At 41.8% G+C, this 16367-nt stretch overlaps 1 protein-coding gene across 4 annotated transcripts in view; it reads left to right on the top strand.

Annotated features, from left to right (window-relative positions):
* Positions 1–242: 242 nt before the first annotated feature.
* Positions 243–16367, top strand: part of rnf130 (ring finger protein 130) — a 41567-nt gene continuing 25442 nt past the window's right edge. Inside the window, exons 1-3 of one of the 4 annotated variants that reach the window (XM_018737337.2) lie at positions 243–602; positions 1215–1714; positions 15681–15875. In XM_018737337.2, the coding sequence (XP_018592853.1) occupies positions 1441–1714; positions 15681–15875 (469 nt within the window). In that variant the 5' untranslated portion in view covers positions 243–602; positions 1215–1440. Of the gene's footprint in view, positions 603–646; positions 723–1214; positions 1715–15680; positions 15876–16367 lie in introns of those variants that run through there. The other 3 variants (XM_018737336.2, XM_018737334.2, XM_018737335.2) reach the window with 3 other exon arrangements.

The following is a 16367-nucleotide window of genomic DNA, read 5'->3' as shown; positions in this document are numbered from 1 at the left end:
TCTAATGAGATCCCAACTTTGACAGGAGAACTGTCCCCAACGACTTTGTCAAAAATGCCATACCATGCTATTTATTTTGTCAGCTTCGCACAACTGGAAGAACGAGCCCATCATCAGTAGTTGTGTAAAACTCCAACGACGCTAGCCTAGCTAGGCTAGTATTGATCATATTTTTGTTGACGATGTGTCTGACAAGGTGTTACGTCACTGCTCGCCAGACGCTTAGTAGCCATTGGTGTTTATCTTGTGAGAAGAAAAATGCATCCGCAAATATTTGTCAGTCCGTCAGAAAGAGAGACCCAAAGCGATGTGCGTGCGCCATCTCCTCGCGCCGCCAGGACGCGCGTCTCGACACGCTCGTGCTAGCCGTTCTGTCACCCTCCTCCCTCCTCGCTCGCGCGCGCGTGTCCTGTTTTCACGAGCTCTGCCTCGCAGTGTCGCCCTCGCGCTTGCGCGCGCCCGTGTCGAGAGCGAGAGAAGAAGGGGTGGATTCGTAATGCTTCCTTCTGTCTGACGACAGCGCCAAGGGACGGTTAAAAAATACCAGAAACGGGCAAAGTTTTTACAATAGCTTGGTTTTCGGCTGCCGTTAAATGTTGAAGGTGGGTGACTGTACTGCGTTCTGCTCTGCTAATTAAACGTACGAGTGGCATGGGCTCCCGCTGCCGTTCCTTCGCTGGCTAGTCAGTGTGGTGGGTTGTGGGAATCGCTTTATTTCTACGGTAATTCCAGCCACAAGCAGGAGCTTCAGTTACTGGCACATTTTTTTAAATGAAATATACCAGACTGCATGATGATCATGAAAAGCTGAAGGGCTGACACTGACAGGAGCCAGTCTCGCTCGTATTGTGTCGAGCAGTTCCTCTCGATCATGACATGTTCAATGTTGTGTACATCAACATCAACAGTATTTTCTGTGTATTTGAAAATTCCTGCTAATGCCATGGTTGAGATGTGTAAAATGTGATTTTATTTATAATTTATACATCTCTTAAATTTTCACTCGAATCACTGTCGGTTGTCATCCATTAACTAGTAGTGAATACGCCTGGCGTAACTATTAATATTTAATAACTACTACTCTGACTGCATTGATTTCACTAAAAACCTAAATCTAAAGATTTTATATATATATGTAAGGATTGAGCGGTACTGGGCATTTATTCGCTAGGTTTGTCCCGATAAAATAATGTTCGTTCTTTTGTCCGTTCAAGGTAGAGTAGTCGACCGAGGCGCGCGCTGGAAAGCGCAGAACGATGTTCTTCACGAGGGGACCTCGCGCCAGAGCCATGCAGTAGAATCCGCTGTGCAGTGTGGGAAGAACCTTGTGCCATCTAATTTGTAGGAGCGGAAAGATTTTTCTTTTTTTTTTTCTTTTTTTTTTTTTTTTTTTTACTTTGCTGGAAACAGAAGACATTATAGCACATAAGCTAGCCGAAGATGAAGAGGAAGGGGTCGGCGGCGAGCCCGCGCGGCTGCCTGTCCGCCTTCGTGCTGCTGGCGCTCGTGTTGCCCTGCTTCTTTCTGTCGGCGCGAGCCGACAAAGGCATGTCGAGCAAGGACGACTATTTCAGCGCCACGGTGAACGCCACGGCGCTAGACTCCAAGGGCAACGTTCGGCACGTGCTGTCCAAAGACGACGGCAGGTACGGACAGGACTCGCCACGAGCCGACGCAAGAGGAGTCGTGATCGCACCTGCGCCCATCCACGGCGGTACGTGTTACAGTTACACGCAGCAGGCAACCTCTGCTCTGCATTTCTCAGACAGAATGATTCTGACTACTGTTGTAAAAAACGGGCCTGTTTTTGCGATCCGCCCCCCCATGTCCAAGCAGGTTCAATGTCCCCCGTCCTAGCTGTCAAGTTGTTACCTCACTGTCAAATGCTATTGTTTCTGCATTACCAGATCACATGGTCTGAATAGTGAGTATGAATTGAATTTATGTGCACTGTATGATGGCCTAGGGGAATGCTGCTGGAAAACAGCTGGTTAATGTTGTTTATGAGAAACAGTAGGGCCGGATTGCTCTGTCAACATCTTGAGAAATCAGGCCATCTTTTCTTAGTCACAGTATAAGCCTTGCTTTGTAATAATTTGCAAGGTGGTTCTGCAGTTGTGATCTGCATTTGTGCATGTGTGGTTTTCCACAGAATTCCTCTCCCCGTAGAGTTCTCGCTTAAAAATTACCCCTATTCACGCCAAGCTTATTAAGCACATTTTGGAGAAGTCTAAAAACATGTCCAGGTTCCAAATCCATCATCAGGAGACAAATTGCATTCTGTGCAGCAGTGCTTTGGTGCAGTTTTGACAGGTTACTTGTCCCTGACTGACAGTAAGAATTCTGGTGCTCTTTGTAGAAATACTATATCACCTTCTTTCTCTAAATCTCTTCATTTGTTATTCCGTCCAGTTATACAGCTGGGTATATTTATTGGAGCACTTTACAGTAAGAACCTTAATCGAGTGGACTAAAACAGTGGTGTAATGTGGGCCTTGAACTGGCAGCCTTTAAATTAGAGATCAACATCCTTAATCCGTACTCTATACGTTTCTCATACTCTCTTTTATACGTTTAATGTGTTTTTGTTCAGTACTGTTTGCTTGCTGTAAACCAAGGAGATATAAACTTGTCTGTGGTCTATTTTCCTAACGATTCATACCATTACGTCAGTAGTTCAATAAGTCTGGGAACTTCCAGCCACTGCATAACACTACAGAAGGCTGTGGAAACAGATTGCTCATTTTTTATCTGTATTTCCCCAACACAAATGCAGGAAATGGCATTCTGCACTGGTTTAAAATGGAAATTCAAAGGGGGTTCACCATCAGTATCCATGGAACAGATAGTTTAAGACTTAATTTTTGAAAGACACAAAAGACTAAAGTTTTGTGAAAATATTAGTGCATTTCTTTACATAGACCAGTATAAATACATGTTTACATTGAATTTCCTAAGTTTAAATCACTTTGGAGAAGGCTTGGCATATGGATGTGTTAATGGATTTCTTGAAATTTGTGTTGAAATCAGTCTAAATGGATGTAATGTATACCATTGCACCCTACCCCAAGGCTAATATTTAGGGATCGTCCCTGCTGTGTCGGTCTCCACCATTCCTCTGCTACTGGAGTTGACACGCATAGGACTAGTGTGACTAGATTCTGGAGTCCAAGCCTCAGCATGTCATGAATCAGATCATCATCTATTTAACAACAAAGGTACTGACCCCCTCAGCTTAGACCTTGGATGTGCCTGTGCAGATGTATCAATGAGCTGCCAGACAGGCGTATTAACTTCACTTGTGGTGAGTCATACCTGTGGTCCCCTGTGGGTCATTATACATATTCATCTTTTGGGCTGCATAAAAATACAGAAGTCCTTGGAAACCAGGTAATGTGGGGCGAGGCCTCCTTAAATATTTTAGGTTACCTGCTTGATTTATTTTTGGGTGTCTTCATTCATTAATGCTGCAAACAAAGGAAAAATTTGTTTTAAAGGGTACATTAAAGACATTTTTAAAAGGCTAAAGTATTTTGAGGTCAGTGCTTGGAAATATGCAACTCCACAATTTTGGGAACCTCTTGTATCTGGTGAATGTTGTGCAATGAAAAAGAGTAAAATCTGCCCTTTCAGTTCTACCACTTCCCAGTTTGACTGTCACACATAGTTGCTATGGTAACTAGAGTGGACACCAGGTGAAGTGTAGCCTCTGCAGGTGGAGATAAGCTACTGGTAGTAAAGAATTTAAACTGTGCAGATGGAGATGCTTCACTTTTGTCTGAGCTTCAGATACCAGGGGTTACATCCTCCACAGGTGGAGGTGATGCTTTTTTCCTGGGCTAGTGATGGCACATGGTGATGGTGCAGATGGAAGGCTCTTCTACGTGCAGTCATTTCAGGACAGGCTGTATGTTGCTCGTGGGTGTAAATATGGTTACTTTCAGAGGAGCACATGACCTACACAGGACAGGACCTGTTCAAGCAAAAGGAGAGTAACAGGATGAGGCTTGTTTAGGATCTGGTGGGTATGCAATATTCAAGAACTTGTTCAGGCTTAGAAACAGAGTAGGCCTCAGGTGTACAAGTTAAGTGGGACAGTTTACTGGGTGTTTGTTATTTGTACAGTTATTTTCTTACACAGTGACCTGAATAGAGAGGCATTTTCTGTTGTGCTTTCAGTGAGTGCTGCTATGGCTGGAATTTTTGGATCCGATTAATCTGTTAATTAGGAATGACAGCCTTACTTGTTATGTACAGTCATACACACTAGCAACAAAAATGCCTGTGTGTTTTGTAAAACAAATAGCTAAGTAATGCTTTTTTTCATCTAAATGCACTATATTTCAGTTGGCTTTTGTATAACAAGGACAGAGGTGCACTGGGTTGCAGTGTGAATGTTTTCAGTGGTTGGCTGAATGATTTGCGGCTTATTAAGTGGACTCTCTTTGCTCTTGTCTCAGGCTTTGGTTTTAGGGCACCAAAGCCTTAAGCAACTACGGTGGTTTTTGGTGTAGCTTCCAGTTGACCAAACATGCATCTAGGCCTCAGCTGCCCTCCTCCATCTTGTCCTGATTTCAGATATGCATTTCATATTTTATTTATTTAAAAATCTGAATAACTTATTAAATGAAATGTTCCAAAAAGTCATAAATACTCTCAAAAATAATTAAAAAGTTTTAGCTATAAACAAAGATTATGTCACATTCATTTAACCTACTCTGTAAGATAGCAATTGGCAATTACTGAAACAAAATAAACAATGCCTTAAAATGTTGTAAACAAATGACTGCTGGCGTTGTTGTAATAATCCAGATAAAGCAATAAGCAGTTATTCATTATTCATAACTCCAGTCAGTACTATAAACAGCAAGTCAGTGAATCTCAGTCTTAGATAATGATGGGTTGTCTTTGGGGAAAGAAATAAGAAAGGACATGAGAGAAATAGAAATCATTTGTTAAATCAATGTCTGTTATATGGAAGCTGCAGACATTTCATGCTACCTTTTTGGCTTTTCAAACAACTAAAAACCTGGAGCTATAGTACTGTAATCTCTCTCTAAATATCTTTCTAAAGATAAAGATGTAATTAAGCACCTGTGGCTGTTTCAGTATATAATGTACAACCTGTGACAAAAAATATCAATTTAAAGATTATGTTAAATTAGCTACTGCTGACAGCCATGACACGCATCAGTTAGTTGTAGTTTTAGTGGTTAGATGCACAATGGTCAACTATGGTAAGTTTTCAGAATTACGTTGTACTGGTTCACACTTTTTCAATAAGATTAGCTTTGCTATAGTTTTTGATTACCTCTTGAGATCAAGTTTTTAGAAGGACCTTGCTTTTGTAGTAGTCATCACACTACTAAGAACATAGCATTGATCACCTTTACATGTAGCGCATATTGAGAATGTATGCTTTTGAATCTGATGCTCAGAACAGAACAGACTGCTTACATGCTGGCAAAAATATCTTACTCCATTGTTAATCAGTGTTCACTTTAAACATCTCTTCAGATGAACCTTTCGTATGACGTGTTACCATCGACTTATTTTACAGACTTACATGAGTAGGTCTAATTGGCAAACTAATAAAATGACACAACACTGACAATCAATAGATAAAAAAACAGTAAATGTTACTCCTTCACAGATGTTATTATTTTACTTGTTAAAAGCAGTAGCAGGATGGAATACAGCTGGAAAGGTGTCATATTAGGTTGATTGCCAATTAGCATTGTGTCAGCTATGAAAGAGGTCTGATAATTAGCACTTTGATATACGACTTTTCAAAGCAACATAAGGCAACTGACTGAATTATTTAAAAGACTCAGTGGTGCAGTCTCATAAACAAACAGCATATGCAAAACATGGACCAAATGCATTGGCAAGGAGAAACAGTTGGTCACAAGTCGAATCTTACTGACACAGATGGACACTTAAGAGGATAGTTGTTAAATGCACAAAAGTATACTCTCAGAAATGACCACAGGATTGAATCAGTACCTCTGTGACCCAGTCTTTATAAAACATGTACATTGTGAGCTTCACAAAGCTAGAATTTATGACAGTGCTGCCATTTAGAAGCTGCTTGTATCCAAGGCCAGTTGGCAAAGATGCATAACCAGGTATTAGAAGCACAAAACCTGGACCCCTGAACAGCTGAAAAAATGTGGCGCGGTTTCAAGGGGGTACAGTGGTGTGGTGGGTTGGCCTGGGTCCTGTTCTCCAGTGGGTCTGGGGTTCAGGTCCTGCTTGGGGTGCCTTGTGACAGACTGGCATCCCGTCCTGGGTGTGTCCCCTCCAGCCCTTCGCCCTGTGTTTCCGGGTTAGGCTCCGGCTCCCCGCAACCCCGTGTGGGACAAGCGGTTTCAGATGGTGTGTGTGTGTGTGTGTGTGTGTGTGTGTGTGTGTGTGTGTGTGTGTGTGAGTGATACAGTCTCATTAGTATTTCCTACAGAATTCAGATATGTTTATGCCTGGAGAAAGCCAAAGGCCCACAATGTCTGCTAACTGTTAAACATGATGGGGAGCCGTAATGGTATGGACAGCCATCTTGTGGGAATCATTAGGTCAGGATTGCTCTACATGAATGTATAACAGCCAAAGTCTTTTTGCAGGACCAGGTGTACCCTATGGTGCAAACATACTTTCCTGTTGATGTTTGCATATTCCGGATGACAGTGGTCCCATACACACCGCTAAACAAATTCAGTGCTTTCCATGACTGCCAGAATCACTCGATCACAGTAACTGGGCAGTTTTGGCACAGGTTTGATTCCAGCTCAGTTTGTATTGAGTTTGCATGTTCACCTTGTGTTTGTATGGATTTCCTGGTGTTTCAGTTTCGTCCCAAAGTCCAGAGACAAAAATTGCCCGTAGTATGTCATGGTGTGAGGGAATGTCGGCATGTGTGGCTACCCTGTGATGGATTGGTGGCCTCTCCAGGGTTTACCCCTCCTAGCCTTGAACCTAGTGATTTTTTTGGATAGGCCCCGAACTGCCAGAGCCCTGGCAAGGACAAGCTGTTAAGGAAAGCAAGCAAGTGTACATGACTGCTCTCTGATGATTAGGCATCCCATTCAAAATCAAACTCAATCTTTGTCATTTTTCCTGCCCGGCATGCACCCGGGGTTTCTTGGCATTTTTTCTAGTTATCCACAGCCCGGTTTACACAAGGACTCTCAAAATGAATGAATATAATAATTTCAAGTTGCTGATTTAGGGGAGTAGGAATGGATGCTCTAGCCGAGTTACCGTCTTTTTTTTAGACTCTTTGTTTTACACAGTTTCAATATCTTCTTCCATAAGAAAGCTTTGGAAAACAGAGATTTTTTTGAGCCAAAGGTGAGGCATATGGCTGGGATGGTGAGTGATTCTTGCTCAATCTGCTACACACCATCTGAGACCAACAAATGAGCAATCTTTGAATGAATCTGGCACACAACCCCTCCCTCCCCCCCCTAGTTCTCCACCCTAAGTCTTCTCACCAGCTGGTGTGTCTGCCATCAGGACTGGCAGTCTGGCAAGAAACAGTGGGAGAACACAGCCAATAAGATGTCAGCCTGAGAGTTTGTAGCCTATAGGAAATCGCACACAATAATGTTATGCAGTAAAATGAATAAATACAACAGATGATTTTTTAAGTGTAGCAAGGGGCAGGTCACAAAATTTCAACTGAATATCAGTGGTAATAAGATTTTCTCTTGTTACTAAATGTTAGGCTGTTTACAGTCTGTATGGCTCCTAAGCAGACTGGTGTGATTGTAATGGACCTTGCTGTAATAAACATTTAGCACAACTAGTGTCCCAGTCCCAGGTTTATGCCACAGTGGTTCCTATAGATTCTCATTAACAAAATCAGTGTTTGGTCTTACTAAAGAAAATTGTTCACATGTCTCATTTGTGTATCAGCTAGATATTTTCTTCCTTACATTGTTTCATTATGTACTGTAAAGTAACCATTTTTTTGCAGTGGTTGGGAGAAAGGGGCATGTAATTTCATTGTGATATGTTGAAGTTCCATGATTATACCTGTTTCATATTAAAACCAATAGAATACCTGGAACCAAAATGTGGGATCCTAAAGGCTATGTTGTGATAGATACCAGCCTCTGTGGAAGACCAGTTTTCAGAACACTGTTGAAGGAAATATTTAATAGCTGCAATGTGCCGTTACGTCGCACCAGCTCAGTCATACAGGGGGTCTTTCTTCCTCACAGTGTTTTTTTATGTAAATTGCAGGAAAAGTTGAGAGCAAAGTTAACTTTTAGTATTAGGGCTTCAGTTTCTATGGTTTTATTATGGCTATGACCTATAGAGGTGGAATGATGTCATAACTGTGATAATGTTTTTGTTTCATGCCACGGTCCTGATTCTGCTGCGAGCTGCTGAGGTCTGGCCATGTCCAAGCTTTCATGCACAGCCCAGGGTGTGGATATCTGTGTCACCTTGTGATTTTATCCAACTGACAGCAGCTTAGCTAGGATGCCCAGAAAGCTCTTCAGAGAAAGTGCTACTGAATGCACTCAGAGCTTCACTTTTTCTATGGTACTTTAGGACAGGGATGATATGAAAGACCAGCATCGTACTTCCTTGTCATCTCAAACATGCAGGTTTTTTTCCTTAATTCTGTTGTTGTCGGGGGTTACTACATAACTGCTGGACAGTAGTCAAAGTCAGCGTAATCTTTTAGGTTGGCTGTGAAGTTCTAGTTCATCACCCTATGTTCACAGTAAATATTTTTCAGGTGCTTATACTTTTTGAAAAATAGATACCATCAGGAAAACACCATCAGAAGAAAACTACAGCAGCACTTTGATCATAAGCTCTCACCTGATATTTATCTGTCACTGCTGATGGTGTCCAACACATTTTGCAGGTGTGCGTTTAGACCTACAGTAGCAGTGGCTGTTTTCATGTTGATAACAGGGATGTGGTCTCAATAAACTGAGTAGCAGCTGTCTGGTACCTCCATGAAACAAGTGCAGAAGTGCATTATGCGTACTGGAAACTGCTTTGCGGTAAAACGTTTGTTGTTGTGCATGTGACAGGGAGCAGTTTTCTGAAATGCTACACTAGCTTAAGACACGATTTTTTTTCATTTCCTCCTTTAGTTTCACTCTGCAATTCAGTATTTGCCAGGGAGACTTGTCAAACCTTGTCTCTTAGTAGCTTGAAGCTGCAGGGTCCCTATTCCGAAGCTGGGGGATTCACAGCCATGGCAAAAGTACAAGAGTCAGCAGTCAGGGTTGTCTCTGTGATGCTGTCTTTTTTTGTAACAAGCTTTTGTCACGTTGAAGCAGTGTGCTGAGGTGTGATTATAGAGAGCGTAGTAGGAACAAGTTAGTATGCCTTTGTGGGTGTGGGTACATCTTTCATCCAGCTGTTTATCTGCCATGGTGCTAAGTAACATTATTTGCAACACAGGAGTTTGCAAAGAAGATGAAGGTACAGCTGAATAGTCAGTTGCAGTGGCTCTTCTGGTTTTCATGTGTCAGTGTTTAATTAAAAAAAGTAGTTTTCATGTTTTGGCAGTTCCTCCCCTACAGATCCATTTTTTAAGAAAATTGTTGGATTTCTGTTTAAGGAAAAGAAGATCATGGTGAATCACACATTTTTTTGTAGATGCTGCAGTTTTAATGTAGAGTTGACAAGTCTTTTTGAGTGCACTGGTTTTGTATATTTGGGTCACATTGTGAGAGTGGGATAGGAAAGAGTCTTCTCCAGACATCAGTTGTTGGGATGGGGGGATTCAGTCTCAGTGCTGAAGGCTTTGTGTTGCTGGGTTTAAGTGCATTATGTGAGATATGTTTGCTTCCAGTGCCACTGGCCCAGCTGTCATCAGAACCGCTTTGTGGAGGTGGAAAAAAACTGGTTTAAATCAATCTATTTCCTGTCAAGGGACCTAATGATTTGCCTGTGCCGAAATATTTAGCGTTACGGGTAATGTTGCTCCCAAAAGGAAAAGCTGAGGATAATGGCAAAGTACGATGATGCTGACAGTGGTGAATGTCAACCGTAATCCATCGTTTTTTGTTTATAGCTAATACATCATCCATGTAAGAAAGGCACAGACACTGTAATTCAGCTTTGAGACATGTGAAAAGCCTTTACCTTAGGTTTACTAAAATATGGTTACTGATGATGCTTCATTTTCGCTTTGTGCTTTTAAAAGATAAATAGTATTAGTTGTTTGTATTAGTTGTTATATTTCCTCTGGGCCCACTTTCAGGAATGGAGTAGCTGTTTGTGGCCTTTGAGCATTTTTGACCTCTAGTTATGAAATGAACATGGGCTTGGGCAAGAGATGTGTGAGCTTTTAACCAGTGACAGCTACTAAACAGGGCAAAGGCTGATGGGTAGCAGATCAAGATCATACTGCCAAGCTGCACTGCCACAGGAAGGAGCATCAAAGCAGCATTTCAGCGATCATTGGTTCCTTAGTTCTTATTTGTTACTGTATAGTCATCCTCTGAACCTTTGTGTAAGCATGAAGCCATGTGAATGATTTAAGGAGGAGTACCAGGTCAGAAACACCGCATAGGATAGGATAATACCTTATTAATCCCTGCAGGTAAATTCACACACAGCAGCTCAACATGGCACATAATAGTAAGATGCATATTCATACAAAACACATAAACATGTAGTAAAAAAATTTGTAACAGATAAAATTAATACAGAAATCAGTATTTACAAGTTACAATTACAATACTTGAACAAAAAAGCTAGCAAACAGTTCACTGGCATTGTGGAAGCAGGGGGCTGTTGGTAAGGACCCCAAAAGTGCCTCTTTGTGCACTGTAGCTGAATAATGCAGTGACTAAACGAGCTTGTGGCGATTACTTCATAAAGGGGATGTGAGACTTAGTCCGTGATGGACTGTAACTTCCTCCTCATCCTAGGTTCTTCTGCTGCCTCCACAGAGCCAGGGATCAGACCAGTAACAGAGCCCATGTTCCTTACAAGTTTGTTGAGTCTGCAGGTCTGGCCACTGACATGTTTCTCTCAGCACACTGGAACTAGGAGCAAGGGCTCTCTCTAACTCCAAAACATACACAACCTTGAATAAAATTATTTTGTGGTGTATAAAGATTGTCTTGCTTGTCAAACTATTTAATGATAATACTAGTCAGCTCCAATAAACAAATTTCATAAGGCCTTAATCTTGGTGTTCTTTGATGTGATGGAAGTTGCATGTTTGAAATTCCACCAGCAGAGTGCAAGTTTCATGAAAGTTTTACCTGTTGCATAGAGACAGAAGTACAACACTAGTTTTACTGGCTTATTAGTGAGCTCTTTAAGGATTGCATACATGCATGGAATGTCAGTATGGAGAATGGAAATACGGCAGAGCAAACCGCGGGCACAGTTTACCAGTCGCTGGTGTAAGGAATTTGAGTTTGGTGTAACTTGTTAGAAAGTAAGTATAAAACCGGATTCAACCGGGTTTTGTGTGGTAGATCGTATCATGACTTAGCCATAACTGTTTCTCTCAGCACACTCACTACCCTTCAGTGCTTAAATTATGACTTGTCCTAGGTGAATTAGTATACTGAACAACGCAAAATTGTGTATCCATTAATATATCTGAGTTTTCTTACAGCAGGAGGAAGATTTGAAGCAGGAACCTTCAGATAGCAAAACCCTAACCACAATAATACTTGGTAGTTATGAGAATAGGAGGGTGCATTGGCGCAGCGGGTTTGGTTGGGTTCTGCTCTCTGGTGGGTCTGGGGTTTGAGTCCTGCTTGGGGTGCCCTGCAATGGACTGGCGTCCTGTCCTTGGTGTGTCCCCTCCCCCTCCAGCCCTACGCCCTGTGTCGCTGGTTTAGGCTCCGGCTCACTGTGACCCTGCTCAGGAGAAGTGGTTTCAGTGTGTGTGTTACGAGAATTTTTTTCCGTTTTTGCTTTTTCTCTTATTTTCTTTGGGCCCATGATGAAATTATGATGAACAAAAATAAAGCAAAAAAAATCGATAAAAAATAAGGATGTGCACTGTTGAACACAGTGCAGTGTTGATGTAAACATGGACTGTAATGGTCTCTGTTCCCACCCAGCGTTCTGAGCCTGTATATACTGTTTTTGTGGTCATCCTCTTCTTTTACTGGTCTGAGAGGGTAAATTCTTAGGATAAATTTTTGATTCCAGTGGTCAGAGACAGTTGACCTTAGATTTGGGACACTTAAGGACTGAAAAGCCCTCAGGACTGGAGAAGAAGTCCGTATACTTGGATAAGTGATGGAAATTTCTTGAAGTCCAGATAAATGAAGGTCTGTATAATTGATGTCTGTATAACGGGATGGCTGTATATGTATTTCAAAACAGAAAATAAAAGGTATAGAAAAGCATTCTCTGCGAGTTGAATACATAGGTTTGATAGACTGGGCTGTAAATTATGTAAAATAAAAGATTAAAACTGGTTAATCTAAAAAGGTTATCTTAAATTGTGTGACAGTCCAAAGTGGAAATTGGCTGTTATATCATGTGCTTGCTAGTTTGACATTTGACAGTTACTTAGGTACTGGCAATGATAGTTAAATGTCCCATTAACTTTGGTTATAACATTTTGTATTTTGAAGTCACTGCGACAACCAATCAAATAGGTTTTGCTTTTTAAATTTTTAATGTCTACCGTCTGTGTGGCAATACTTCATTTCTTACTAACTCATTTATAGCAGTCTGGTGAGAAAAACAATGTGTCATCATGTTCTGTGTAACATTTCACAAAGCAAACATATTAGCCAGTACTTTTAATGTTATACATGATAGCTAATGTGTATATCAATAAATACTGCAATGTTTCTCTAGCCAGTAGTTATTTGTCTTTATTATGCTGTTGTTTTTGGGGCTTCTCTTTAGCACTAAGTGGAGCTACACTTCTTTCATGCTCTTAACAGCCCAGGTGTTTTGGAGTGTCTTATCTGTGGGGGATGGTGTTTGGGGTGGGATGGTGGGGGATGCCACAGTCAGCTTTGACAAGTTAGATAAGAATGAAGTCTGTTTACACAGTGCAGTGAAACCTGCTATAACTTATTGTTCAGAGATTGGTTGTGTTTTGCAACCTTGGTGTATCTCATTTCCTGTCTGAAATATAAAGAGGAAGCTTTGACTGACTACGTGCTGAAATTGTTGCATGGAGTGCAGTCTAGACTCTATGTGAGTACCAGACCTGTCCAGAAACCCTCTAGTAATACTTTCTGTAAAAATGTATCCTGCATTAATACATCCTGGTAGCATGGGTGCATGTCAAAGGCTTTTGATGCTGCAGAAAGAAAGAATTCCACTATTGTGTTCAGAAAATGTATTGTGTGCTAAAGTAAGGTGATGTGCCTAATAAGCTACTTGTGAACTGGTGGCCCATGGGACAGTGAAAACCTCAGACCAGTGCTGAATGTTGTTAGCCCTTACAGTTGCTTTCCTCTCAGGTCCTGACCTTAAGTAAGGTGCATGTGTGGGGCTATCCATCTAGCTTGTCACTAACCAGAGACAGCAACATGATGCATCACTGAGCCTATGCCCTAGGCATCTGGCTTGGGCTCACTAGTCCCCCCTGGCATGGCCACAGTATCCTTTGCTCGTTGGTAACCTGCACGCTGGCTGCTCTTCGCTTTTCTGGAGCTTATTAGGAACACTTGCTGCAGGTTTTAGGTCTCTCATTTTCTCCTTCATACAGTTAAGCTGCATCAGCAGCTTGTGAAAGGGGCGGCACAGCCTTGACCCCAACTGCCCCGAAGATTGGGCTTCTCACCTGGGTCAGCAGCACCCTTGGGAGTTGTCCCACATATAGACTGTTCTGGAGCTGAAGGTGTGCAGATGTCCTATATACTGGCCTTGGTATTGCCATGTGATCTGCCCCACATACAGGCCGTACAGGAGCATGAAGATGTGGGACTGTCCTATATGTAGTCGAGTATAAGGACTTACTTCTGTCTGTCTCAACATCCTCTGCCTATTACTGTCTTCTGGTCCCTGCACATTGAACCCATTTCTGAAGTGTGTACCTGTCACCCCTCTCCACCTCCGATGTCTCTGCACTCTGGCAGTTATCCTGGCTCCTTTGCCTCCAGTGTTCCCTGGGTGCGTGATGCATGAGATCTGAGATAATGTCCTCCCACACATAACAAGAACCCCAATCCTGTTGCACTCCTGCCACATTTCCATCTCGAGCATCAGGCACAGCTTGAGGAAACAGAATCTGGGAAGGCAATCTTTAGTGCAACAACAAAGGAGTCCAGTTTCATGGTCTTTTTTAAACATTTTTGTTTCATTTTCAGGTGGAGCAGACATTTTATACCTTCTTTCGAGGAGCAGCTTCCATCCATTCTAAAGGAATATCCTCATTAAAAGCCAGTAGCTAAAGGCAGTGTCAGCTTCAGAATCAGACCACCTACCTGATCTCTGTGCTTTTAAAATGCACCAAAGCATTACAAACTGCAAACATTCCAGCAGCAATATTATAAAATTTTTCCCACTTAATACTGTATAAAACATAACTGCATTGTGTGTGTGTTTAATGTTTATGCTTCTTTGTCTTTCCATTCACATGCATGCACACATATTCTTCACTGTGTCTGAGATTTACTGTAGATAAGACCTTTTAGCTCCCTCGTGGACACCTTCTGCATTTCAGGCAAATATATGAACGGGGTTTGCTGGATGCCATGGACATAAGACCAAGCTCTTGTTGAATATGCCTACTGATTGTCCATATAAACAGTATGTTGGCACAAAAATTGAACTGGTTCCTCAGTACCACTGAATCAGTGATAGAGCAATATTGCAGACAGAAAATGCAGAATAAACAGGTATTAAATACAGGGGAAAGTGCAAGCTGTCCTGATTATATATGAGGGTGTGGAAGGACAGGTTTTGTTTGTGCACTGCAGCTGACCGCTGGGACTCTGACCTACAATCGCAGCTGTCGGCCCAAAAGTCCAAATTGTGACCTGCCTTTAGTTGTTCTCTTGAGGGTAACAGAGCTGCCCAAGTTGTTGATAATGTCCTCCAAACCAAATAATGCCCTGTTCAGTCCCCAAGCATTATAGCAAACAAATCTGTGATTGTATGGAACAGAGGTGCTGAGGGTACCTGACCAGGTCAGTCAGGGATCAGTAGTGGATTATCCAACGTCTTTGCCATCTGACCAGAGCTAATACTTTGTTATGTGAAATTCTCCTGTTGTGCTGCAGTAAAGCCAGTTTGGGACACTAAAAAGTTTTCCATGTGTTGAGCAACCTTTTTTACCCTGATTAACTTGTAACTTAACTGCTCATGCCCTGTAAGTTATATAGTTTTCTCAGGATAATAGCCTTTGGTAAGCCTTTGCACAGCCACTACTCCTGTATTGTATATAATGTTTGTGTACTTTAAAAAAAAAACTGTAGGAAGGTGATCAGGATTTGTCTGTCCTGAGTTTTATGCACCTACTCGTGTGATGAACATCGCTGCATTAAGTGAAAAGAAACAAACTAGGTTTACTTAAGAATCACATGTCTGCAACTACTGTATGTCTCTTTCTCCTAATGTAATGCACAAATTGTATTGTCTCTGAGATGTACGTCGCTTTGGAGAAAAGTGTCTGCTAAATGAATAAATGTAATGGTAAGCCGTTAGGCAATACAGTGATGTGAAACATTATGATGGAGAACTTGATCACAAGTTTTATCCGTTTGCAGTGGTCGACCGACAGGGCTGTGACCCTCACACCCGCTTCATTGTACCACCGAAGACCATCCATTGGGTAGCGCTGCTTCAGAGGGGCAATTGCACCTTCAAGGAGAAGATTCTTAAAGCTGCAGCCTTCAATGCTTCTGCCGTAATCATCTACAACAATTCTTCAAAGGAGGACACAGTTACCATGGCTCACGAAGGTAATGCCTTCTGTTCTTATCCTCCTTTTGTCCTGTGTTAATGGATGATGCTAATCTTGCCTGTATCATATTTTGGGCTGATTAAGACAAAAGGATATGAATGAATCTTGCATTTTTCATCATTTTAAAGTCTTTGAAAGAGATATGACACCAAAGTACAAGCTGCTTTCACTTCCTCTCAGGCAAATTTCCATGACTTTCTATCCAGAGCAAGGTTGGAGATGGAAGGCCTTTTTGACCTATTCTAAATGTTGTTACTCGAGTCTTCTTACAGTTGCTACGTGTCAGCTTACTTGTTCCCCTTATCCCTGACTCTCGTGCAGTCCCTAGTTTATAGCCACTCCTCCAGACTGTAATTCCCTTTTCCCATTGTTCTTGTCTTCACCTGTCTGCTGGTTGTTAGAAGCACAGCAATGGGAACTTCAGGCACTAGCTTAATATCATCCTTCTGAGTGCTGCTGAGTTTCCAATAAGTATTGATTACCTAAGGAC

This window comes from Scleropages formosus, chromosome 13, assembly GCF_900964775.1.
Source record: "Scleropages formosus chromosome 13, fSclFor1.1, whole genome shotgun sequence".
Lineage (NCBI taxonomy): Eukaryota > Metazoa > Chordata > Actinopteri > Osteoglossiformes > Osteoglossidae > Scleropages > Scleropages formosus.
Note: the sequence above shows the minus strand (reverse complement) of the source record. Positions and strands in the feature narration are given on the sequence as shown.